This window comes from Ictidomys tridecemlineatus, chromosome 9 (genome assembly GCF_052094955.1).
Source record: "Ictidomys tridecemlineatus isolate mIctTri1 chromosome 9, mIctTri1.hap1, whole genome shotgun sequence".
Lineage (NCBI taxonomy): Eukaryota > Metazoa > Chordata > Mammalia > Rodentia > Sciuridae > Ictidomys > Ictidomys tridecemlineatus.
Genome location: NC_135485.1, coordinates 283,362 through 307,420, shown reverse-complemented (window position 1 = coordinate 307,420; position 24,059 = coordinate 283,362). Strand labels below are relative to the sequence as shown.

At 50.5% G+C, this 24,059-nt stretch overlaps 1 protein-coding gene across 6 annotated transcripts in view; it reads right to left on the bottom strand.

Annotated features, from left to right (window-relative positions):
* Positions 1–24,059, bottom strand: part of Pde6b (phosphodiesterase 6B) — a 52,928-nt gene that overhangs the window by 3,178 nt on the left and 25,691 nt on the right. For 2 of the 6 annotated variants that reach the window (XM_078020773.1, XM_021722198.3), the window contains exons 4-18: positions 7,837–7,977; positions 7,678–7,752; positions 7,230–7,294; positions 6,392–6,458; positions 6,134–6,181; positions 5,126–5,275; positions 4,743–4,886; positions 4,022–4,087; positions 3,030–3,176; positions 1,613–1,720; positions 1,245–1,354; positions 1,051–1,138; positions 526–626; positions 325–432; positions 9–150 (exon numbers count right to left, since the gene is read on the bottom strand). In XM_078020773.1, coding sequence (XP_077876899.1) covers positions 9–150; positions 325–432; positions 526–626; positions 1,051–1,138; positions 1,245–1,354; positions 1,613–1,720; positions 3,030–3,176; positions 4,022–4,087; positions 4,743–4,886; positions 5,126–5,275; positions 6,134–6,181; positions 6,392–6,458; positions 7,230–7,294; positions 7,678–7,752; positions 7,837–7,977 — 1,560 coding nt within the window. Of the gene's footprint in view, positions 1–8; positions 206–324; positions 433–525; positions 627–1,050; positions 1,139–1,244; positions 1,355–1,612; positions 1,721–3,029; positions 3,177–4,021; positions 4,088–4,742; positions 4,887–5,125; positions 5,276–6,133; positions 6,182–6,391; positions 6,459–7,229; positions 7,295–7,677; positions 7,753–7,836; positions 7,978–24,059 lie in introns of those variants that run through there. The other 4 variants (XM_078020774.1, XM_005319064.4, XM_078020775.1 and 1 more) reach the window with 3 other exon arrangements.

The following is a 24,059-nucleotide window of genomic DNA, read 5'->3' as shown; positions in this document are numbered from 1 at the left end:
GGCCTGACCTTGCTCTGGACTTCCCAGGGCTTGGTGATGGCAGACAGGTCACAGGCAGTCATCATCATGGCCCTGCCGGCAGACAGAGCAGAGTCATGAGTTCTTGCTGGTGTCCTGGGCTCCTGAGACGGCCTGGGGAAGGCGCTAGTCCTGGGGCACCGGATCGAAGATGAAGGAAGGGAAGCTGAGAGTGAAGTGAGGATTGCTAAAGACCAGAAACCAAGGACATCCCATTTGACCCTAGATCCTGCACTGGCTCCTCCAAACCCAGCAGTGCTGTCCCTGAGGGTCCTCTCCCAGGTCTGCAGGAGGGAGTGCGCTCACATGACTATCTCCTTCCGCGTCGTCTCCAGGGACAGGTACTCCACCCAGCTCTTCTTGTCTGTGTAGTTCTTGGACTCATCTACAATCTTCTGGAACATTGTCCTCTTCCTGGACACAGGAAGGAGGGAGGGCAAATGGTGGCAAGTCCCACACCAACATGCCCCCGCTCCCGCCCCTGCCATCCCGGGGTGGGGTGTGCACTTGAAGTAGAGGGCCAGGTCCGTGGCGATAATGGCGATGTCCATGAGGTGGATCACGTGCTCATGCTGCCGCCGGTTCAGGTTCTGGTAGATGTTCAGGCTCTGCGAGTGTCAGTTGGTGCAGGGTCGCTGTCAGGCTTGCACAGGGTCCTTGGCTGCAGCTCTCAGGCTGGGCACCTCCTCTGCCTCAGGCTCCTGTGTACTTTGCCAGGCTTATGCCTGCTCCTGCTCCTTGGGAGGGCAGCCCCCTTCCCTCCCAGCTTTCTACCCTCCCTGTGGACACAGGGAGAAGCTCTGAGGCAGCTTCTGCTGTGGCTATAGGCTCTGGATCTAGAAGGCCTTGCACTTCACTTCACAGGGAGAGTCCTGGGCTCGTTGCCCTAGTACCCCAAAGCCCCAGGCCTGGTCCACTGGACACCAGCTGTGAACCTGTCCTGGCTCCTCACATAGCTACAGGTCTCTTGCAGCCAAACCCACCCTGACCCACCCAAGCCCTGTGGGTCCCAGGAGCCAGTGAGGGGCCAACCTCCTCTGCCAGCAGGAACTTCCCAAACTCCAGGTGGTGCCGCTCCAAGATGGAGGAGCCGTGAAGCTTGGCTAAGGGATTCTGGGATCTGTTACAGAGTGTATTCAAAACGCAAGCAGTCAGAAGGGCAATGGGCCAAGCCAGCTGTGCAGATGACCCCAGGAGGGTGACCCACGGCTGTTCCAGGCACCTACTTCATCTGGTACAGGTTGTTGGTGCCTCTGTGGTCAATGTCATGGCACAGGCCTGCTGTGACCATGGCGAAGGCTTCCAGGTCAGTGTAGTAGCTTTTCAGCTTGCCTGTCTGTGGGGGCATGTCCATGCCTGGGTCCTGTTGCTGGCCCAGCTCGGTGCTCCAGTCAGGCCAGGGAAGGGATATCTGTGGGCTGGACCCCCTCCTGCTCCCCTGCCCAGGGGCCCTCCGCCCACAGCTCGGCTGGGTAAGCACTGACTGGAGGGTGTGGGCTGCCTCCTTCCCTTGGCCTAGGGAAGACTCCCACCCCAGGAACCAGGCAGGTGGGAATGGCTGTGGTGCCCTGCCCTCCCTGCCCTGTCCACACACCATGAGCAGTGTGAACATGGTCTGGGCCACGTTGAAGCCGTGGCGCCAATTGTGGTAGGTGATTCTCCGGTAGGCTTTGCTGACAGAGAACAGGAACCGCACCAGGACCTGGGGCAGAGGACATGCAGGTCTTTGATCAGCATTGAATCCCCAAACCTCATGTGTGAAGGCTGGTCCCCTGAGCCTCCCATCCCCCTAGTTCCCAGTGGAACTGCCTGACCTTCTTGAGTACCTGCAGGGGTGGTGGGAAGCCTGAGCTGGGTGAGAAGAGCTAAGATTGGCTGCAGCCATTAGGAGTTGGTGCCTTGGCCTATGGCCCAGCCCGAAACTGGGGAGGGGACCCTGGGGAGACCCTAAGAATCAATTTTAGGTGTGGATATTTGAATGGACCAGTTATGTGGTCTGTGGAAAGAAGGGTAGGGACACTGCAGGCAGTTATCATTGGGGCTCAGAGGAGCCTCTTGCTTCCCTTGTGATATTTAGGGTCAGAAAATTATTTGGGAATATTTTTATTCTGTTCGTATTTTCTATAAATTCTTCTTTTGTGTTTTCCCTTAGTATTTACTAAAGCTTTTTCCAAAAAAAGACAGCCTGTGGCTTCTGTTCTCTGAGGAGCATGAGGAAAGGTGATCGACTCCCTCATCTGGGCTGTGGGAAGCAGGTGTGGAGCTGGATGCAGGACAGAGCAAGAAAACTGCAGGTGGAGGAGAATCGTGGCCCAGAGCTGAGAGAGCCACCCCTTCCCCCCAGGGCCCGCCTGTGGCCAAACCCAAGGGACACTAGGTACTTTCTTCTTGGGTGAGGAGCTGCTTCCATTCTGCACCCCACGCCAACTCACTATTGCTCAGGGATGCACCCAATGAAAAGGTTGCCTGGACTCTTACTAGTCAAACTTTCTGTCCATCCTCCCATCATCCATCTGTCCACCTGCCCACCCACCAACCATTCATCTACCAACCATACCCTCATTACTCATTGTGCGTTCACCCACCTACCCACTGGCCCTTCCATTGTCCATACTCCATCCACCCACTCACCTACTTTTCCACTGGTCTGTCCATCACCCACCCCACCCCCCACATTCATTCATCCATCTGCCTATCCATTCATCTGTCCATCTATCTACCCAGTTTTCCATCCACCCTTCCATCCAGGCAGCCTCATCCACACATTCTCCATCTGTATACATCCATTCTCCATCTATCTATCTACCTATCCATTCATCTATTCTAGGCATACTTTGTGGTTTTACAAGATAATGTCCCCCAAACTTCCTGGGACACTGATTACCACATTCTACTCACCTCCTGGAAGATCTGGGAGCCCCAACCACACCCCCCACCTCCTGGAGATCAGGGATCCTCAACCATGCCCTCCCACCTCCCAGGGGATTAGGGACCCTCGACCATGTCCACACCTCCTGGGGGATCTGGAACTTGCGGACCACGCCCAGCTCATAGTACATCTGGATGCCACACTTGACCAGCTCCAGCTCAGTGCACTCCAGGTCAGAGAAGTGGAACTCATAGATGTCAAACTTGGTGGGCCCTGGCAGCTCTTCCTTCTGCAGGGGGGTTGTGAGCTGAGGGAGGCAGGCCCACCAGCCCTACTTGCTCCCCATCCTTCCTCCTCTCAGAACCCTCTCTCCAGCTAGATGCCCTGGGCATCTCTAGTGTGATCTTCAGCCTGTGGCCTGGGATGCTCACATCCCCCTTACTCAGCCTGTCCTCCCTCTCCTCCCACCCAGCTGAGCAGACATGATGATGTTGGGGAGGCAAACTAGCAAACACAGAGATGTGTGCAGGAAAAGATAAGCACACATGGACAGAGGCAGGTAGGCATAGGCACATATATGCAGACTCATGGCAGACACTTTCACACAAGCACAGGTGACACAGACACTGGGGACAGTCATAACTTGTCAAGAATGATCACATGCTCCAAGACCACACAGTGGTAAATCACACAGATGACAGAGCTGGAGGTGTCACACGACTGCCAGGGTGATCTGTGATGTTCTCTGGGAGACACACAATCATGTGTCTGTGTGTGTTGTGTGTGTTGGCCCTCCTCTAGGGGCAGCACAGATGGACTCTTGGTCCAAGTCATGCCTGCAGAGACTAAAGTGTGGACAGTTCTGGAAGCACAGAGGAGACAGGCAGGCATACAGATGCACTTGGCAGTGCAGATGTCAGGTCAGCCCCAGCTGGACGTGAGCTCAACACACTGGCCAAGAAAGATTCAGAGCCAGGATCCTGTAGACAGATGTCTACTGAGGAGTGCAGACACACCCGACCACAGGCCCATGTAGATGGCAGCCGACATCCTGAGATGGCATCCTGTCCCAGGGGAACTCCTCTGCTGGCAGGAGCTACCAGCACCCACTGAGGAGCAGAGGCAGGTCCTCACCAAGATTTTCCCCAGCTCATCCTCCTCACAGTCAGCAGGCTCCTTCCCCAGGCGTTCCCTCGTTGGCTAAAGGGAGCAACAGGCAGGTCATGGGAGAGAGAGATGGCACTGCTCTCACCCCTTGAGTGAGAGAGTGACCACATCACCTTCACATGTGAGCACACTGGACAAAGGGACCTCTGAATACTGATGGGCAGCCATCTCCTTGTGCCAGGGTACCCTCGATTCCAGACAGATAGGCACCCCCATGGGAGGGAGCAGGTGCTTGAGAGCCCCAGTGTGTGTGACTGTGTACGTGTGCACGATTGTGTGTGTGCACGTGTGCACCACTCACTCTCCTGCCTCTTGGCACTGATCTCAGCACTCTGCATGGATGACAGATGGAGCCTTGTGTGATAGGCAGGAGGGCATTTGGCATACCCATCCGCAGCTGAGCCCGTGGCATTGGGCAGATCCTAGGGCTGGGCAGGCAGTGTGTGGGTGCCAGGGCAGGTCCCAGGGCAGGTGCCAGGGCAAGTCCTGGGGGAGGTCCCTGGACAGGATGGACAGTGTGTGGGTGCTGGTGCAAGTCCTGGGGCAGGTGCTGGGCTGGGCGGGCAGTGTGTGGGTGCCAGGGCAGGTCCCAGGGCAGGTGCCAGGCCAGTGCGTGGGGTCGGTATGTGTCCCCCGCTGGGCTGCCTGCCTCCCTGTGCAAAGGCACTGTGAAATGCAAGTTGCATACCAGTATCATCTGGATCTCATCCTTGTCACATCTCACGTGGTATAGAACCATGTCCTGGGCGATGTCTCTGCGGTTCTCCAGCTTGTTCACCTTGTCGTAGGTGTCTGTGTTCAGCACCGACCAGCCCAGGAACTGAGTGAGCGACTGGAGACAGAAGAGCAGTGTCATCCACCTCTCCGAGCGCCCTGAGGAGCCCTGCTGACCATTCAGTGGGCACCTGCCGCACAGCTATCGCCTTCCAGTGGGGCCTTCAGGGACAAGGCCTTGCAGTCTTCCCTTATCCGCACTCTCCCTGCCCTAGTGCTGGGGAGAGGCCGAATGCAGGGAGGCACCCCACTTGCGGGCATGTCATACATCACTCAGGGCCCCCTCTGCTGGTTTACCTCCATGAGAACTTCATCCTGCTCGTCAAAGGGCTTCCCGTCTTTTCTGTTGTAGAAGGTCGCCACCCCCACAATCTCCTCCTTCTTGTTGACGATGGGCATGGAGAGCACATTCTTGATGATCCACCCAGAGTCATCCAAGGGCCCCTCCTGTAGGGGCATGAAGAGCTGAGGGTGGCCTTGGGTCTGGCCAGGGCCAGGCGTGTTGCCCAGGGAGAGAGGCTTATTTGTGCCGCCCTCAGGCCTGGAGCCAGGCTCCTTGCTGACTCTTCACCCCCCACCTTGTCTGAGGACTTGGTGTCTATGGTCTTTGTGTTATGATTTTTCCAACTAGAGGAGGGTATTTTCCCATGAGAGCTGGCTTCATGGGCATGTGAGGGTGGTAATCCCACAGAAGCCCCTCTCAGAAGGCCCCAGGCTGCCCTGCTGTCGATGTTGTCCACAACTGCTGGACATGGGCCTCACACTTCCAGTTTGCACTGGGCCCTGAGTATCATATAACTGGTCCTGTCTGCCGTCCCAAAGACACTGGGCTGGATGGTGGAATAGGGACTGTAGGCTGGTTCTTACAGGAGGCGTTGAGAGACAAAGCATGCTCCCGTCAGTCCATGGGACCTCCCCAGAAAGAGCCTGCCCTGCCCGTGGTCCCCAGATGAAGACATAGAGAGCAGAGAAGTGCTTGCTGGGGCTCAGCCTGGCCTAGCTGAACCCACATAGCCCATCCAGTGAGCCCAGACAGGATCACATGGCCCCACGTGAGCACAGGCAGGATCAGCTGAGCCCAGGCAGGATTGGCTGAGCCCTGCAGAGCCTAGACAAGACCAACAGAGCCTCAGCAGAGCCCAGCCCACCTGCAGATCTGAGAGCACAAATACATGCTTCTCATCAGCCACTAGGACTGAAGCAGTTTTGTAAACAGCAAGAACTAAGTCAGCCTATCATTTCTGAACTAAAATGTTTTCTTTCCTAAGTGAAACACACACTTTCCATCAATGACTAGACAGATACCTGAAACTTGAACATTTCATCAGTGGAGGTGTTCATGATGTTACAGATCTGGAAAAGGATCAGAATTGGTGTCACTTGGAGCAGATGCATGCACACTGATTCTGACAGCACTCACCAGCGCAGCCTTGCTTGAGAGAGGTGAACTTCTTAACTCAGCAAAGCAAAAGGGTGGCAGGAGGGACAGGGGTGGGGGAGGCAGGGTGTGCAAGCATCAAGCACCAGCAGGCACAGGTCTGGGTCCAGGGTTACGGCACTCACAAAGCCACTTTCTGCCACATAGGTTGGAAGGCCGCTGGCCAGGGCCCAGTGATCATCTGGGGGTGTGCTGGGGGAGGGAAGCAAAGGGATCAGATGGATAGACACTTGAGTTTTTGGTTGTGAAGGCAAGTGACTGTTCACATCATGCCCTTCTCTGAGCTCAGGTGGAGGTGGGGATGGGGCTGGGAACCTGGTGAGTACTGGAGGAGGCCAGAGGATGAGGCTCGTGTCACTCTGTCATGCTGGGGACTCTCACTCTGCAAGGACTGCTCCTCGTGCAGAGGAGCTATGCATAGCTCTCAAGCTGTGGCTTCAGTCGACCTCCTGGGACTCAGTGTCAGCCACCTGTCCTGCAGTCCTGGCCAAAATTACTTGGGCCTGGTACCCAGATCCTTGTGCCTGTTTGGAGCCTGGGGTGGGGTCTTGTCAGGCCTATGAGTCATAGGGTCACTGACCACACAGTGTAGGAGTGAAGAGGGCACCTCCTCCCCAGTCCCTCTAGCCTGAGCTCTGTACTGAACTTCTTGAGGGTGAGAGGCCAACCTTACCTCTGGGGCTGAGACCGCTGGGCTGGCCAACCAAGAGACCCTTCACACTGACCTCTAAGCCACCTACACAGCTTACCTGATCCCACTGAATGTCCACTCTGCATGTCCAAGTGCTCAGGCTGGCCACTCCCTCCTCACCTCCCAGGTCCCTCCACGCTGGCTCTGAACAGGGAGACAGCTGCCCTGCCCAAGTTTCAGGGCCACAGGCCAGGTGGGAACTCATTGCTCCAAAGGCTAGGCCTGGTCTGGGGGCCCCACTGATGCTGATGCTGCAAGAACCCGGCACTTACGGAATGACCTTGATGTCCTCCTTGCCGTGGAGGATGTAGTCGATGACTTTGTAGAAGACGATTTCCTGAGAACCAGAACACAACAGGGTGGAGTCTTGGCCCAGCTCCTTGAGAGGGGAGGGAGCCAACACCCTTCCCAGACAGGCATGTGCACAGCACACACAGTGACAGGTACACACGTCCACAGACACATGCCCCAAGCAAGTGTTTCACACTCACTTTCACATGCCCGCACCCGGCTGGACCCTGAACACCACTTGGCCACATGTGTGCCTGTGTCTTATGAGGGGACATGCTGGTGAAGCCACCCCACCCTGGGGCAGGCAGGCTGCAGTGGGGAGACGGCAGACAGGCAGGCGGGTAGGAGTCCCCTGCCTCACTTCCCTCTGGAGTTGGAGCCAGGGAATCTAAGCTATGAGCTGGGTGTGGCCCTGCCACCACCACTCACCCGGCCATCGGGTGTGCGTGGGCCTGAGTATGGCTGGGCTTCTCCCATCAGCACAGGCCACACATCAAAAAATTCCTGGGCAGAGGAGAAGAGAGGAGAGAGTCATCCTGGAGCTGGGTCAGGCTGGGCAGGAGGGCTCCCGAGAGCACCAGACCTCACCTTCTCCTTGGTCATGTCCAGGAGGCCCACAGAGTACCGGTCACAGTTGAGATAAGCCCGCACTGTGTAGAAGGCCTTGTGGAACTGCCTCTCGATGTCTGTCAGCTCCTCAAACACCTTGTTGGCTGACCAGAGCAGCACCTGGAAGGGGTGGCACACCTATGGACCTGCAGACCCCAGCTGTCTGGCCATGGCAGACTGGGGTCGACTCATACCTGGTACACAGAAGCACACAGACATCTGACCACAGAGCCTGGGAGGACACTGATCCCTGTATGCAACCCAGGGTTTCATCTGAGCATAGGACTCTGTTTCCTGACCCAGAGGCACCCAGGGATCCACAGGGTGACAAGGTCTCTGGGTTTTGGTCATGCCATGCACTGCCCAGCATTGGCCCCACATTTGGTTAATGGGTGAAACTTCAGAGGCAGGAGGGAGTGAAATTTGAAATTAATTGCTCTGGGCTTGCAAGGCAAAAATCTGACGGCTGTGCCTCCCGCTGCCTACTCTGCAGTTGGCCTTGGGGAGGCTGGGGTTTGAAGATGTAAAGTCACTGGTCAAGAGCCTGTGTCTCAGCACAGGGGAGATGGGTTGCTGATATGTTCCCTCTGAGCATGATTGCTTGGCCTCTGGCTCCCTTCCTCAGCCTAGCCTGCATGGTTCAGAGATGTGGGTGAAGCCTGGCTCCCACCTCCTTCACGCTACGCATCTCAGCCTCCTTATTATCTGTGAAGGTGCCTGGGTGTCTCCTCTCCCCAGCGCTCAGCCTTTGCTACACGGGCTCCGCTGTGTCCAGGGATGCCCGTGCCTCCCACACTCAGCCCCCTGCACCAGGACTGCTAGTCAACAGCCCTTGGCTCCACAGCCAGCTCTCCCGCCCTCTGAAGCTAAGTGTGACCTCCTTCCACCTGTCCCCATTATACTCAGACACAGCCACAGGAGTGAAGGAAACATGGATTCCTGCAGCACTGACAGGCAACTGAGGGATGAGTCCAACCACCCACCCTAAAGTTCACAGGGGAGAAGGACATACCACCACCCATGGGAAGACAGACATGCCAGTCCACTGTGCTGGTGGGGACACTAGGAGGAGGCGCTCTGGTTGCCTCTCACTCCCAGAGTGGTGAGGGAGACCAGTGCAAAGGGACGCTGCACCCTGGGGAGGGCACCACCCCTCTCCCCTGCCCTGGAGGCAAGGAGGTGTTCCACCTGCAGCTTCCTCCTGTCCAGGGCACCCCATGCTCAGCCATGTGCGATCCTCTCCCTCTCCTCAGGGGCTAGCCCGTCAGTGCTGCATGTCCCACCTCCTCTGGAGGGAGGTCACTCCTTCCATCAGCCCCCCTCCTCTTTCTCAAACCGTTCTTCTGTGTGCCTTCCGGGATCCCACCCAGGAGCCACATTCCCCTCACCCATGCCTCCTGCTCTTCTCATGGGGTGATGGTGCTGACCCTCTGCCTCCAGCATCTCCCAGGCTTGCTTCCTCTTGCCTCTGGCTGTGGCCAACTGGTCTGCCTCATCCATGGCTCTCTGGCCTCGGCTGCTCCAGTACCATCCCCTTGGTGCCCTGCTGCCCTGGTGCCTGCTGCAGGCACAGGCCTGATCAGTCCAGTCCTAGGGTAGTGAGTCTAGATGAAGACTTTTTCTAACAGTTGAATATGAAGCACTCTCTTGTAGCTACAGCGCCTACTGTTCTGTCGAATCTTGTTGCGGTGACAGATGTGTCAGAATGTCAGGTGCATTTTTTTTACTGTGCATCTGACCCTTCATGGATGGCTATGGGAAATGGGCTCCTGGAACCTGGCCCCACCCCCACCGCTCCACAGGGAGGGGCTTTGCTGACATGGCCCCACCCACCTTCCCCCTAGCTGGACTTGTATGTAGGGACTGCTCCCACCCCATTTGGGGCTCTGCATAGGCTCTGCCTCCATCCTCAGAGCCCTGTGCCAGGGCTTTTCATTCTGTTGTTTCAGCCTGATTTCCCCAGGGCCTCCCTGATGATCCCCTGGTGCTCCCCCACAGCGCCTGTCCCAGCATGGGGGTGCTGGACAGGAGGAAGCTGCAGGTGGAATACCTCCTTGCCCCGGGGGGCAGGGGTTAGGGCTGGTGCCCCATAGGGTGCCTCTCTGGGGTCTCCCACTAGGCCACATTTCCATGGAGTCAGGATTCGTGGTTTGTTCATGGCCAGAGCAGGCCTCACACTCAGTGCCTGGAGGCAGGTGCTGCCTGAGTGGAAGGATAATGCAGCAGCTCTAGGGCCAGCAGCCTGAGTCCAGGTGCTTGTAGCAGCAGCTCACAGGACTTAGAAGATGGGGTGGTCAGCCGCCTGCTGCCAGAGAATCTTGGCCCTGGGAAGGAGAGCCTCCAGCAGAACTCCGTCCAAGAGCTGACCCTTTCCCTGATAGCAGGGGTCAGGATGTAGTGCCGCCTCCAGCTGGCTGTGTGCCTCAGAAGGCTTCTTGGCTCTGGCTGGTCTCCTGGTGTAAAACCCACAGTGGTGATGTGCTCTCAGGATGCTGGGAGGATCTAGCCAGCCTTCCAGGTCGCCTGACTCAGGAGTCCAGTGTGGACCGAAGAGTGTGTGAGTTGCTGTGTGTCTGTCCGCTGAGCTTCCAGGCCAGGACCACACCTGCAGAGGTGTCCACAGGTGCTAGCCACAGCGTTGACTCTCCTGTTGGAGTAAGCTCCGCCTGGCTGCATGTCTGATTTTGGAGCCACTGGCTGTCAGTCCCCCAGGTGTGTTCCCACAGGGAGAGGGATAGATGGAGCTCACACTGCAGGTAAGGGCCAGACTTCTCTCCCACCCCTGTTCAGGGTCTCCTGTCACCCACACTCTCTCCTGCTCCCTGCTGCCACCAGCACCAACTTTGTTCACCAGCGTCATTTCCTACAGCCAGGGAGCAGGTGCCCAGTGAGGGAGGCCACCTGTCCAAGTGGTCTGAACCCAGGCAGCTTGCCCCCAGCCTCTGCCTCACCCTCCTTGCTTTTGTCTGACTTTCCAGGTGGTGCCTGGTGCACACGATGAGGGAGGTGCAGCTTCTCCCTTCAGAGTACAGCTGGCACATCTACACACGTTTTCCACTGCCGATGACTGACCGAGGGCACCATGAACTTCATCTTAGCCACTGCATGTGTCCAGTGCTCCAGCCATGTGCAGCACCTGGCACATCTACACACGTTTTCCACTGCCGATGACTGACCGAGGGCACCATGAACTTCATCTTAGCCACTGCATGTGTCCAGTGCTCCAGCCATGTGCAGCACCTGGCACATCTACACACGTTTTCCACTGCCGATGACTGACCGAGGGCACCATGAACTTCATCTTAGCCACCGCATGTGCAGCACCTTCTGTGAGGTCTTCCTGGGGAGCTGTCACCAGGTGGCCCCTCTCTCCCTGCTGGGGGACACTGCCTGCTAGGAGTTCAGCATCTCAGTCCTGTGTGAGTTTTGTGCTCCTCTGTGTCTGCACAGCCTTGATCCAGTCCTCTGATTCCCCACACCGGCCTCTCTGTCCTGGTGTCTCTGGGATGAGGCATGTCTTCACCCATGCTCCTTGGCTGACTGCAGGAGAGGTCTGCCTGAGCCCGGTGCCAGGGATTGCCAGTCCCAGGAGGCGAGGCATTCGAGCCTCAGCTTTTTTCAAGGATGCTTTGAACCCACATTCTTATTGCTTGACTTCAAAAGGTAGGAAACTTTCCTCATTTTCTTCTTTTGTTTTATAATTTCAAGTCTGTGATCCATTTGAGTTGATTCTTGTATAAGAGCTGAGAAGACTCATTTTCATTTCTCTGCATGTGGATAGCCAGTTTTCCTGGCACCATTTATTTCCTTGTTGTATGTTCTTAGCATCCTTTTTGAAAACCAATCAATTTGGGTTTATTTCTGGACTCCTATTCCATTGGATGTGTTTATGTTGGCAGCATGCTGTTCTGATTACAATGTAATCAGCTTTTGTAAGACATTCAGAAATCTGGGAGGGTGATACCTCCACTTTTGTTCTTTCCTGTCAGGCTTGCTTTGGCTATCTGTGTCTTTTGTGGTTTCATGTGAGTGGTAGGGTTGTTTTTCTATTTCTATGGAGAATGACATTAAAATTTTGAAGTGGATTGCATTGAATCTATAGATTTCTTTGGATAACAGACATTTAAACTATGTTAATTCTTCCAACCCATGAACATGTGATGTCTTTCCATTTATTTGTGTTCAATATTTTTCATCAATGTTTTATAGTTTCCAATATGCAGATTTTTCACTTTTTTGGTTAAAATCATCCCTGAATATTTTTGGATGCTATTGGAAATGAAATTGTTTCCTTAATTTCTTTTACAGTGTACTTTTATAAGTTGATTTTGTATCCTGCAAAATTTCTGAATTTGTTTATCAGTTCTAACAGTCTACATGACATAGGTCTGTAAAGGGTTTTGTCTTTTTTTTTTTTTTTGCATGTACTAAAATAGTATAGGCTACAGAATAAAAATAGAGATTTAGGACTTTACCAAATTCCAAATTAAAAAGTCCCTTTCTCAAGAGAAGATGTACAAATGGCCAACCTATATATGAGAAAATGCTCAACACCTCTAGTCAGATGCAAATTAAAACAACAATGAGATATCACCATTTGTCGAACTGGCTATTTTGAAAATATGAAAGATAAATGCTGATGAGGATTCAGGAAAAGGGAGCTGACATATTATTAATGGAAATGCAGATCAGGACAGCTGTTTAGAATTCAAGGCAGAGGTTCCTAAAACACCGAAAGGGAAGTACTATATGATCCAGCAATCCCATTTCTGGGTATTTACCCAAAAGACTTGAGTCAGTATGTTGAAGGGATGCAGCACTATTCATGGTAGCTAAGAAATGGAACCCACCTCTGTGTCACAGGTGAAACCCTGAGTGAAATGGGTTCAGGGACAGATGCTGCACCATCTTGCTCATGTGGAATCTGGGAAGGCTGAGCTCAGCCAAGTGGAGAGCTGGGTGGGTGGGGTGGGGGGAAGCAAGGCTGTAGCACAGGTTCCAGTTCCTGGGAGCAGTGGCTCAGGTGGTGCTTCTTAGAGCCGGTGGCTGATCCCTCAGTGAGTCCTGCAGGTTTCAACACAGTGAGGTGGATTCCACATGTCCTCTCCAAGAAGAAGCAGGGAGTATCTGAGGTGGTGGACATGCTAGTTGGCCTGGTCCTTCACTCCACAACGAGAGTATGGAAGTAGCATGTGAACCACAGGTGTGCAGTTGACTTGTCAACCAAAAGACAAGTCTTAAGAAAATGTTGGAAATGTTCAATCAAGTGCAGCACCAGGGAGGACAAGGGGTGGGGCCAAGGGCCAAGGGTCCTCCTGCTAGTGGCTTATGGCTTCCTGCTGGCCCAGGCCTCTTTCCCTCTCCAGGAGCGGTGAGCCCTGTTACCATGAGCCTGTGCCCCCCATCCCCAGCAAACTCACGCCCATCAACACCTGGTAGCCCTGCAGGACTCCACCTCGTGAGATCCCACCTACCATGGGGACTGTCTGTCCCCAGCAGAGCCCCACCAGCAGGAGGCAGTCATTATCCAAGGTATGCAGAGTCACTCTAAGAGTTAAGACATCATGGCGGATTCCAGAAGGCCCTGCTCAGAGGCTCCCTGCTGCTTCCTGATTTCTGAACTCCCACTTGTTCCCAGTGAGTCCCTGGTGCGGAGGCTGCTGGGCTCTTCCATGCCTGCCCTGGTAAGCTGCGTGTGCCCACAGGCCTCTGTATGAGCCATCAGGCCCAGACTCACAGAGGGTTGGCTATTGGCCACAGACTGCACCCACTGGGCCTCATCCAGTCTTTGGAGGTGATGGGCAGTGGGAATTGTTCAATGGAAAGTGACCATGAGCTGGTGTGGTAGGACAGAGAGGTGTTCCCAGGTCCAGGGCCAACCCTGTGGCTTCCTTTGTTCTGTTGGCTCTGACCAGAGTGGTCAAGGAGCTCTTCAGAAGAAGCTCAGCTGGGATGGAGATGGGCAGGGGGAGCATCTGCAGGGCCTGTAGTGCTACCAGCAGGAGGGAAGAGCAGAGTGAGCTCCAGCTGACCATAAGTGTGGAGGCCAAGCGTCTATCTTGTGCCTCCACAGTATGGCCTGCGGCCTGAGAGGCTGGGGGAGCTGCAAGGTCTGTGATTCCTGCCTAATTCACTTGCTGCCCGGATTAGGGATGGGGAACCACCCACAGAACAGGGGACAGGGACCCTGCGGCTTGCTCTCTGATGCAGGGTGATCTGGGGTCAGTGCTCCTGGTAGAGTGGCCCAGGCTACAGAGGGGGCTGCGGTCATGTGCAGAGAGGGGCCAGGCTGCAGGGGAGCCCCAAGGCCCAGCAACAAGACCTGAGTTGTAAAGTGTGGCTCTGACTGCGGGGGTGGGGGTAGACTGGTAGGGTGTTGGACGAGAGGGGTGCTGAAGCACAGGGGCAGGGAGGGACTGGAAAGGCAGGAGGTAGGGCAGTGGGGTGGGACTGGTTGTAGACCTTCCAGATAGAGAACATGCAGGGTCCCTGAGATGTGGCTCCTTTGGGAACAGTGCCCTGGTGAGACCCTAGAGGGATGTATGTGAAGTGGGGCAGCCCTTCACAGCCCCAAGACGGCCCCCACAGTAGCACCTGGGGCGTGTGGGTGGCTGTGTCTTGGACAGGGTGTCAGGGGCCCAGCAGCCCTCCTCACTCCTGGCAATGTCTTCTGTCCAGGGCCAGGGTTGCTGGACTCAGGACACTCACTTATGGCATTTCTATGCCTAGACAGTGAATTCCTGGGCTGTGTCTGCCAAGGTGCCCCCAAAAGCAACTGTGCTTTTCCACAGAGATCAGGGAGTTCTGGGGAGCCAAGCTGGACGTGCCCATGGCACGGGAACCTGCAGCCCTGGGGGTCTCCAGGTTCGTTTTGTGGGGGAATAAACACCTCACGAACATTGCAACTGTGTTTTATTTATGTTTTCTTTGTGACGTTGGGGATGGAACCCAGAGCCTTGAGCATGCTAGGCTGGCCTCTGCCACGGAGCCGCACCTCAGCCTGCAATTGCTGTTGAGGTTATCAGGGTACGGACCAGACTGAAACGACTTAGGCCCATGGGGATTGAGGACTCAGCACCCCCTAACTCCCGCCCAGGCCACAGACACAGTGAGATCTGCAAACGGGGACCCAAGCCTGCACCCACGGGTTGGTGTGTGGACCATGGTGGGAGGCGAGGGGAGCCAGGGGCCCCAGCTCAGTCTTGGGACCACGCCTGTTTTTATTTCCGGGATCCTGGCAGGTCCTTTAGGTAAAGATCTCCTGACTGTGCAGGCAGGGGGAAAGGGAACCAACTGGACGTGGCCCAAGAGTTCCCATGACAACCACCACCTAGTCTGAGGGCGCCGTGAGCAGCCCCTCCATCCCTCCTGTCTCACTCACGGGAGGAGAAAGACACTTGGAAGGCTCTCAGCCGAGGGATACAGCATGGGCGATTCCGCCCATCTCCCGGCCTCAGGCTTCATCTTAATGGCAGAGGGCAGGTGGCTGAGCGTCAAGGCTCAGATCCATTTAAGAGAATGGCAACTAAAGCCGCTCCTTAGAGGAGATGCATCCTGCTGCCTTTTTAACAGTGGTCCACTTCACCTTTTGAACATAATTCTGAGGCTTATTTTTAAAAGGGCCATATTTTCCTTTATCTCTTCTCCCTCTCCCCCGCTAACCCCGGGGGCAGGGAATAAGACTTCCTTGAGTTATCTGTGCTCCACAGGAAGGAGATGTCTGCTAGAGGGTCCAGGAAGTGAATATCTCCCAAGACTAGCAAGTAAATCCTAACAGATTACCAGGGCGCTCTGGGACCCCCTGTGAGGGCACACCTGGAATGTAGCCTTTGAATAGCTCCTTTAAAAGCCCCTGTTCTGACAGGCCTGGTGGGCACACACCTGTAATTCCATTAGCTCAGGAGGCTGAAGCAGGAGGATCATGAGTTCAAAGCCAGCCTCAGAAAAAGCAAGATTCTAAGCAACTCAGTGAGATCCTGTCTGTAAATAAAATACAAAATAGGGCTGGGGGTGTGGCTCAGTGGTGTAGTGCCCTGAGTTCAATCCCTGGTACCAAAAATAAAAAGCCCCCTGTTCCCCTGGATGGGTAGAATCACAGCCTCTGAGACAGGAGTCCCTGTGTTTCTCCTTTGCTGGCAAAGCAATAAAACTTCTTTTTCCTTTTCCTCAAAACCGTGTCCTCATTATTGAATTGGCATCAGGGACAGGGACTGAGATTTCAGTTACACCTTGTTGTGGTGGCCTCGGAGCCACACACAACCTTCTTCTCAGAGGAAGCTGCCATCCCTGAGGCCAACAAAGGATCTAAAATCCAAAGTGTATCAAAAATGGATCGGCAACGCGAGGAAGGACCCCAACAAGCACCACAGCGATGGAGTAATTCTGTGCAGGAAAATCTGTTCTCATGCTTGAGAGAGGAGTACTTCCTTGGTGGTCAGAACATCCTGGAGGTTGTGTGAGTGTGAGTGCCTTGAGAAACACAACATCACCCCCAGGAGAACAGGAGGGGGGTGTGCAAGTCACCATTAAGGGGGCTGAGCACAGAGCAGGGCCCAAGTCATACGAAACCTCCAGTAAAGTGGGTGGGTGCACAGGGGAGATTCATTACAGGAGACAACGGGGAGTGAAGATCCAAGGCCTAGGGACAGGGAAGGACAGGAGAAGGTCCCCTGTGAACAGTGGCGATAGTGGGAGTGAGACTGACTCTACGAAGCACCAATGGCCACGTGGACCTGGGTTTCCACGTCCACCCTGGTACAGACTGCACGCCCAGCATTCCCAGCGCAGCTCTGCTGAATGTCTAGTCAGGGTGTGAACATCTGTGACAGGCTGTCTTTTAATTTCCAGAGGGTTAACTCTAATAGAGACTTTAATAAACACCTGCAGCATACTAGATCTCCTACCTGTGGAGATCTAGCACCTTCTTAAAAACTACAAGGTCTCTGCTTCCTGTCTGCTTGGTGTATGTGTGCAAAACCAAGTGTTGTGTGTTGTGTGTTGTGTCTGCATACCTGCTTGTGTCCATATATCATGAACATAGTATCAATCAGCTTATAAATGAGTACTTATTAATTTAATTAATGGATCCAAATACCTTTTCAGTTCATGGGACTTAAATAAAGTTTTAACAAAAAGGGTTGATTTAAATTGGTCAAGACAAAGATACTTTTGAAACTACTAGCCCATATATTTTTTTCCTAGTTAGCCAGTCAATCAGAATGTTGGTGAATAAGAAGAGTCAATGGTCAGCAATCAGAAGTGATGGCCCCCAGCTGAGGTCTTGTTCAAATGCAGAGACCACACGTGAGCCCCACCAAACTCAGGCTGACGTTTTCCACGCCTGTTTAACAGATGTGACCAATGCGCACACCCCTAAGCTGGAACACCAAAATGAGCTTTTCTGCTACCACGCCCCTTCACATGATGGGAGTTCTCTCTCTTCTCACTCAAGTAAATCCCACTCTGTTTACTCTTCCCTTCTGTTAATGTCCATGGATCTTATTCTTCAGATTTGTGAGACAAGAACCCAGAAGGCAATGGGCAGAGTGGGGACTCTGGCCTCATCTTGGAGGCCCACATGGGGAGATTCAAAGGTGAGTGAGATGGACTAAAGCTCTTTCACTTTGCTTTCTTCTAGGACTCCTGTACTCTGTTTCGTACATTGTCTCTATCAAAAATCCCAGTCAGCCAGTTGTTAAAGGTGAAAAGCAGTTAAGTGTGGCTGCCGGACCCAAGGCTTAGGGGACACCTTGCTGAAGCAAGGTCAGAGCCCCTGCAGAGGCTCTGACCTTGCTTCAGTCTCCTTTCATGGCCATCCATTCAATCGAGAAAGTCCCCTAAGTCTCTGGCTGGGGCCACCCGCTGGTGTGACTGCAGCATCTCTAGAGGTGGCCAAGAGCCCATGGAAGGCACACAGAAGCTCCGCCTTTACTCTTCCTGCATGGCCTCTTGCCTGAAGGCGGAAGGAGGGCCTCCCTCGGCAGCCCCTTGGGTCCCAGGCTGAGGTGACTTCTCAGTGTGATCTGAGACTCTGAGCAGAGCCTTCCTGTCTACCTGCCAGTACCTAAGTGAGTTGCCCCTTTCTTTCTCTTTCTCTGCCTTGCAGCAACCTTCCCCAGGAAATACGAAGTCTAGTCTCAGATCCTGCCCCATTGAGCCTCAGTTTTTGCTAGTTTCTACTTTATTGGACTACAGAGAAAGATTTTATCCTTTTGGGAATAAAGTTACTTTGTCTACTACCCCTACCTCCTAGGCGTCTTGAAACTCGGGTCTGTTACGGTGGGGACACCATCCCTGGCTGTATGAATCAGATTCCTTTATATAACAGCCAGTAGGACAGTACTTTGGTGGCCCTAATCATGAGTAAAATGGCAAATACAGACACTAGCAAAGACCAACTTGTCCAGGGCAGGTGGCTCTCAGGAAAGCTATTGGCCTGTCTCCTCTGGGATGCTCAACCCTGTCTACAGGGCTTCCAGAGCTGGGGTCAACACAGTGTCAAACAACACCCCCCACCAAATCCTGGGGTTTCTCCATTTAAGAGGGAAAGGACACACACACAAAAGGGGGCGTAGGTCCTGCCTTGGTAAGAGACACTCAATCCAACTGCCCAAGGTCTAGTTGGGCCTCAATACGAGGTCACTAATGCTTTGTATCTTTATTGATTTGTCATGCTAGGGTTCGAAGCCAGGGCTTGATGCATGCCAGGCAGACAGTTTACCATAGCCCTTGCTAATGTTTGGACACTCACAGGAGATAAAGGAGACTTTGAGGGCTGCATCAATAAAGGGCAACTAGTTCTGCTGACTCAAGCGTCCTCGTCTGGCCTTAAGGGTCACCCCCACAGCTCTGAGGCCCACAGAAGATCAAGGTCACCCTCTCTGTTCAGATGTCGAGGATGCCAAGGGCCCTTCTGCACAAGTGCTCCTACACTGGGGTTCCTCTGACTTTCAAACCAGGTGGCAAAGGCCTGGCGTTTTCTGTACTCAGTTCTGGTCCTACTACCAGTTGGAGGACAGGCAGAGCTGGCTCTTTAGAGAAGGAAGAACTATGGCTCCACCTTACCACTAGACCTGCACAAACAAGTATCCAAGCCAACCAGAGACCAGATAATCAAGTGTCACTTTTAAATCCCAACTGCCATGGCACACCCTCATACTCTGGGGTTCTACTCTCTCAGTAAGTTTCAGAAAGGGAGGGAAAGGGGAGAAGATGGAAAGGCCTTCTCCACTGAAGACAACGAGCCTAAGGTAAGAGAGACGCAGATGATAATAAAGGAGATGGCTGAACTCAAACACACCCTGGGCTCCAACCCCTGGAATGGCACCTGGGAGAGAAACAAGATTAAGGCACAGCTTTGTACCTGCCGGATTGTCTGAACCCTCTCCTGGGATGAGATGCATTGTGTAAATCAAATGCACAGAAAATATTCATAAGACTTGTTTCAGAATATGAATTTAAGAAAATGTCTGAAACTAGAAAATATAAAAGAAAAGAAAGTTATAGGTTTGTAAATATATTTTAACATGGAAAACTAGATGATAAAAGAAATGGCTTTGGATGAGAAAGTATTTTGTATGGTAAAGTAATATTCCTGTGCTAAAGTCCAAGATAAAAAAGGGGGTGAAGAGAAGGATGTAAACAAGTTGTAGAACGTCTAAGTCACAGAAGGTTTAGGGAAGGTAAATCTCAAAAAGTTTGTGTATGTGATTAGATTGGCTATAATTAACATCATCAAAGTTATTAAAATTTTAATTTACTGATAGGAATCAAAGTCTAAACATTGATCTGCTCAAATCTATCAAGATAATTTTCTCATGTCTGTTAGGTTTTATTATTTAGGGAAGCTAAGTCTTAAAAGAATTAGGGTTTGAACCTGTTTTAAAGCATTTTAAATGATTACTTCATAACTGGTTAAATAAGCAACAGTTATTTTAGGGTATAATAATATAGTTGACACCCTAAATACATGTAACTAGAGATATGTATACATCCAAGAATTATGTTTGTATGAGCTTTGTCTAAGTATTATGTAAAGGTTTGTAAAATGAAAGTTTTTTTAGATTTACCTGCAAGGTAACAAAGAAGTGCTCTCTCTCTTTTTTCCATTTTTTTTTAAAAAATTGATTTTATTTTTTAAAATAACAGCAGAATGCATTACAATTCTTATTGCATATATAGAGCCCAATTTTTCATATCTTTGTATGTAAAGTATGTTCACACCAGTTCATGTCTTTATACATGTAATTTGTTTTTTTTGCATTACAATTCTTATTACACATATATATCACAATTTTTCATATCTCTGTATATAAAGTAGGTTGACGAATAGTGTCTTCATACATGTACTTTGGATAATGATGTCCATCGCATTCCATCGTCCTTGCTAATCCCCTGCCCCCTCCCTTTCCCTCCCACCCCTCTTCCCTATCTAGGATCCATCTATTCCTCCCATGCTCCCCCTCCCTACCCCACTATGAGTCAGCCTCCTTATATCAGAGAAAACAATCGGCATTTGTTTTTTTGGGATTGGCTAACTTCACTTAGCATTATCTTCTCCAATGCCATCCATTTACCTGCAAATGCCATGATTTTATTCTCCTTTATTGCTGAGTAAAATTCCATTGTGTATATATGCCACATTTTTTTTTATCCATTCATCCACTGAAGGGCATCTAGATTGGCTCCACAGTTTAGCTATTGTGAATTATGCTGATATAAACATTGATGTGGCTGTGTCCCTGTAGTATGCTGTTTTTACATCCTTTGGGTATAGTCCAAGGAGAAGGATAGCTGGGTCAAATGGTGGTTCCATTAAGTGCTGTCTTTTACACACTATATCTGACATAGAAGGGCCACACTGCCATTTAAAGACCTGGCTTATGTCTGTTTGCTTTGACTGAGTCTATTTCTGATCATTAACAATGTTTCCTAATGTATAAGAGATTTTAAAGTTACCCTTTAATTTTTGCTACTACTGCTAACCCAGGCAGACCTGTGGTTATTGTTACTATATACTATGGATTCTATATTTTACTTTAAAATCTAAACTTAATGTAAAAACATCTGTGTAATTGTGACACTAACCATTAGTGGCTTCTTTGTATAGTCAGTGCATTCATGATCTTTAAGTTTACAGGCCTTTTAAAGCATAAAGCCTGGAGAACACTTTATCAAGTTGCTGTTCTCCAATCTAAAATAGTCCATAGCCAATAGTCCCCTTCAGATTTATATAGAAAAAAAAATTGTTGGCATTCATTTATGTCATTTGATGTTTTATAACTGGATAAAGGTAACATGTTGTCAGTAAGTTATATAAATTTTTATGTTACTCTTTACAATGGAAATTTAAATGTCTTTTTGGAAGGTAACAAGAAAAGCCTGATTTGTTCAAAGGTTGACACTGTAAAACAGAAGCATTTTTGCCTCTTTTCACACAAAAATAAAGTTAGGAGCTCTCTTAGTTTTTGTTTGATTCATGTTTCAGATGTGATGTTGTGGGATTATCAAGAGGCCTGTCTCACCTAGATAAGGCTCAGCCTTTCACCCTATTCCATGTTAAGATGGCTCCAAAGTAGGCTAGACTTGACCTCATTTAAAGTTATGTTCAAAACATTTTTATTGTAAAGATTACTATGATCTCAAATTAATACAAAATTAAGTAAAGTTTTGGGTAAATTATAGAAGACATGTAACATTAAAAGAGATTTTTTTTTTTTGATTGGGGATTGAACTCTGGGGCACTCAACCACTGAGCCACATCCTCAATCCTATTTTTGTATTTTATTTAGATACAGGGTTTCACTGAATTGCTTAGCACCTCACCATTGCTGAGGCTGTCTTTGAACTTGTGATCCTCCTGTCTCAGCCTCCCAAGCCACAGGGATTATAGACATGCTCCACCTGACGTGCAGAAATTTTTTTTTAAAGAAAGTAAAATTTGTAAGGGATCTCATATGTGATTGAATTGATAAATGTATGTGTCTTATACCAAATATATATTAGTGTTGTTATAGAAATTATGTTTCTTGGTTCCAAGAAAATAACAAACTAAATACGTTTTTGATCTTGTTAATTTCAATTTTATATTTCCCTTATATAACTTTATAACTTTTGCCTCTTAGCGTTTTGAAGAAGTACTGCTTCTAACAGGACCACCTGAGTTGATTTAGGATATTAAGCTGATACCTACAGGACAAATGGGATATAAGGCTGACTTCCGGTACTGATACTAACCCAGTTAAAGGGAAGAGATCACTATAAAATCATAGATATTAAAGTTGCTGGTGAAACTGACCTGCTACATTTTAAAACCCAAATTTGGAGACCAAAGATAAGGAGGTAAAAGGGCCAAGAAAAAGGCAGCCAATATTCTGGGCTTTTCAGAAGTCATCACAATACCAGACCTTAAACTATACTACAAAGCAGTAGTAACAAAAACAGCATGGTATTGACACCAAAATAGACATGTAGACCCATGGTACAAAATAGAAGACACAGAGACAAACCCACATAAATGGTCATCTCATACCAGACAAAGGTGCCAAAACATACACTGGAGAAAAGACAGCCTATTCAACAAGTGGTGCTGGGAAAACTGGAACTCCATATGTGCCAAAATGAAATTCAACCTCTGTCCCTCACCCTGCACAAAAATCAATTCAAAGTGGATCAAAGACTTAGACACTAGAACAGAGACCCTGAGCCTAATAGAAGAAAAAAGCAGGCCTAAATCTTCATCATGTTGGCTTAGGACCTGACTTTCCAAACAAGGAGTCCTAGAGCATAAGAAGTAAAATTAAAAAATGGGATGGATTCCAACTAAAAAGCATCTTCTCAGCAAAGGAAATAATCAATAACAGGATGAGAGAGCTTATAGAATGGGAAAAAATATTTACCACACACAACTCAGAGCACTAATCTCCAGGATATACAAAGAATTAAAAAAAATTAATACCCCCCAAACAAATAACACAGTCAATAAATGGGCTAAGGAACTGAACAGACACTTCACAGAAGAAGAAATATAATTGATCACCAACAAATGAAAAAATGTTCATTATCTCTAGCAATTAGAATAATGCAAATCAAAATTACACTAAGGTTTCATCCCATTCCAGTCCGAATGGCAATGACCAAGCATACAAGCAATATTAAGTGTTGGTGAAGATGTGGGGAAAAAGGCACACTCATACATTGCTGGTCAGGACTGCAAATTGGTGCAACCACTGTAGAAAGCAGTATGGACATTCCTCAGAAAACTTGGAATGGATCCACCATTTGACCCAGCTATCCCACTCCTTGGTTTATACCCAAAGGACTTAAAATAGCATATCACAGTGATGTAGTCACATCAATGTCTATAGCAGCTCAATTAATAATAGCTAAACTATGGAACCAGCCTAAATGCCCTTTGACAGATGAATGGATGAAGAAAATGTGGTACATATACACAATGGACTATTAATCAGCCTTAAAAAAGAATGAAATCATGATGTTTGCAGGTAAATGGATGGAACTAGAGAATATCATGCTAAGTGAAATAAGCCAATCTCAAAAAACCAAAAGCTGAATGTTTTCTCTGATAAGCAGATGTTGCTCCATAGTGGAACAGGGGGACAGGGAAGAATGCAGGAACTTTGGTTTGTAGAGCAGAGTGAGGGGAGGGGTGGGGCTGTGGGGATGGGAAGGATGGTAGAATGAGACAGACATTATTACCTAAATTCATGTATGATCACACTAGGGGAGTGACTCTGCACCATGTACAGCCGGAGGAATGAGAAGTTGTGCTCCATTTGTGTACAATATGTCAAAATGCATTCTACTGTCATGTATGACTAATTAGAACAAATAAGAAAAATAAAAAAAAATTCTGGTTTTTGCCCATGAAGGTCATCCAGGATCCAGGGAATGACAAGACCCTTCTAAGGGCCCTGCAACTCCAGCCAGTCACCTGACCTCCTAAACGGGGGATCACGAGGACCCTAGAGAACAGGAAGCCACCCAGTGCACATTCTGCAGAGGGGGGTCACTGGAGAGGGAAATGTCTCTAATGTTTCCAGGGAAGCCACACGTGGTCAGCAAGACTCTGGCCCATCCTGGCAGATGGCACAACTGGTAGAGGAAAAGCTATAGGAGCCAAGAGGCTTTTCACAAGTTCCCAAGAGTGATCTCTGACAAATCTCAGCTAACTCTAACAGGTG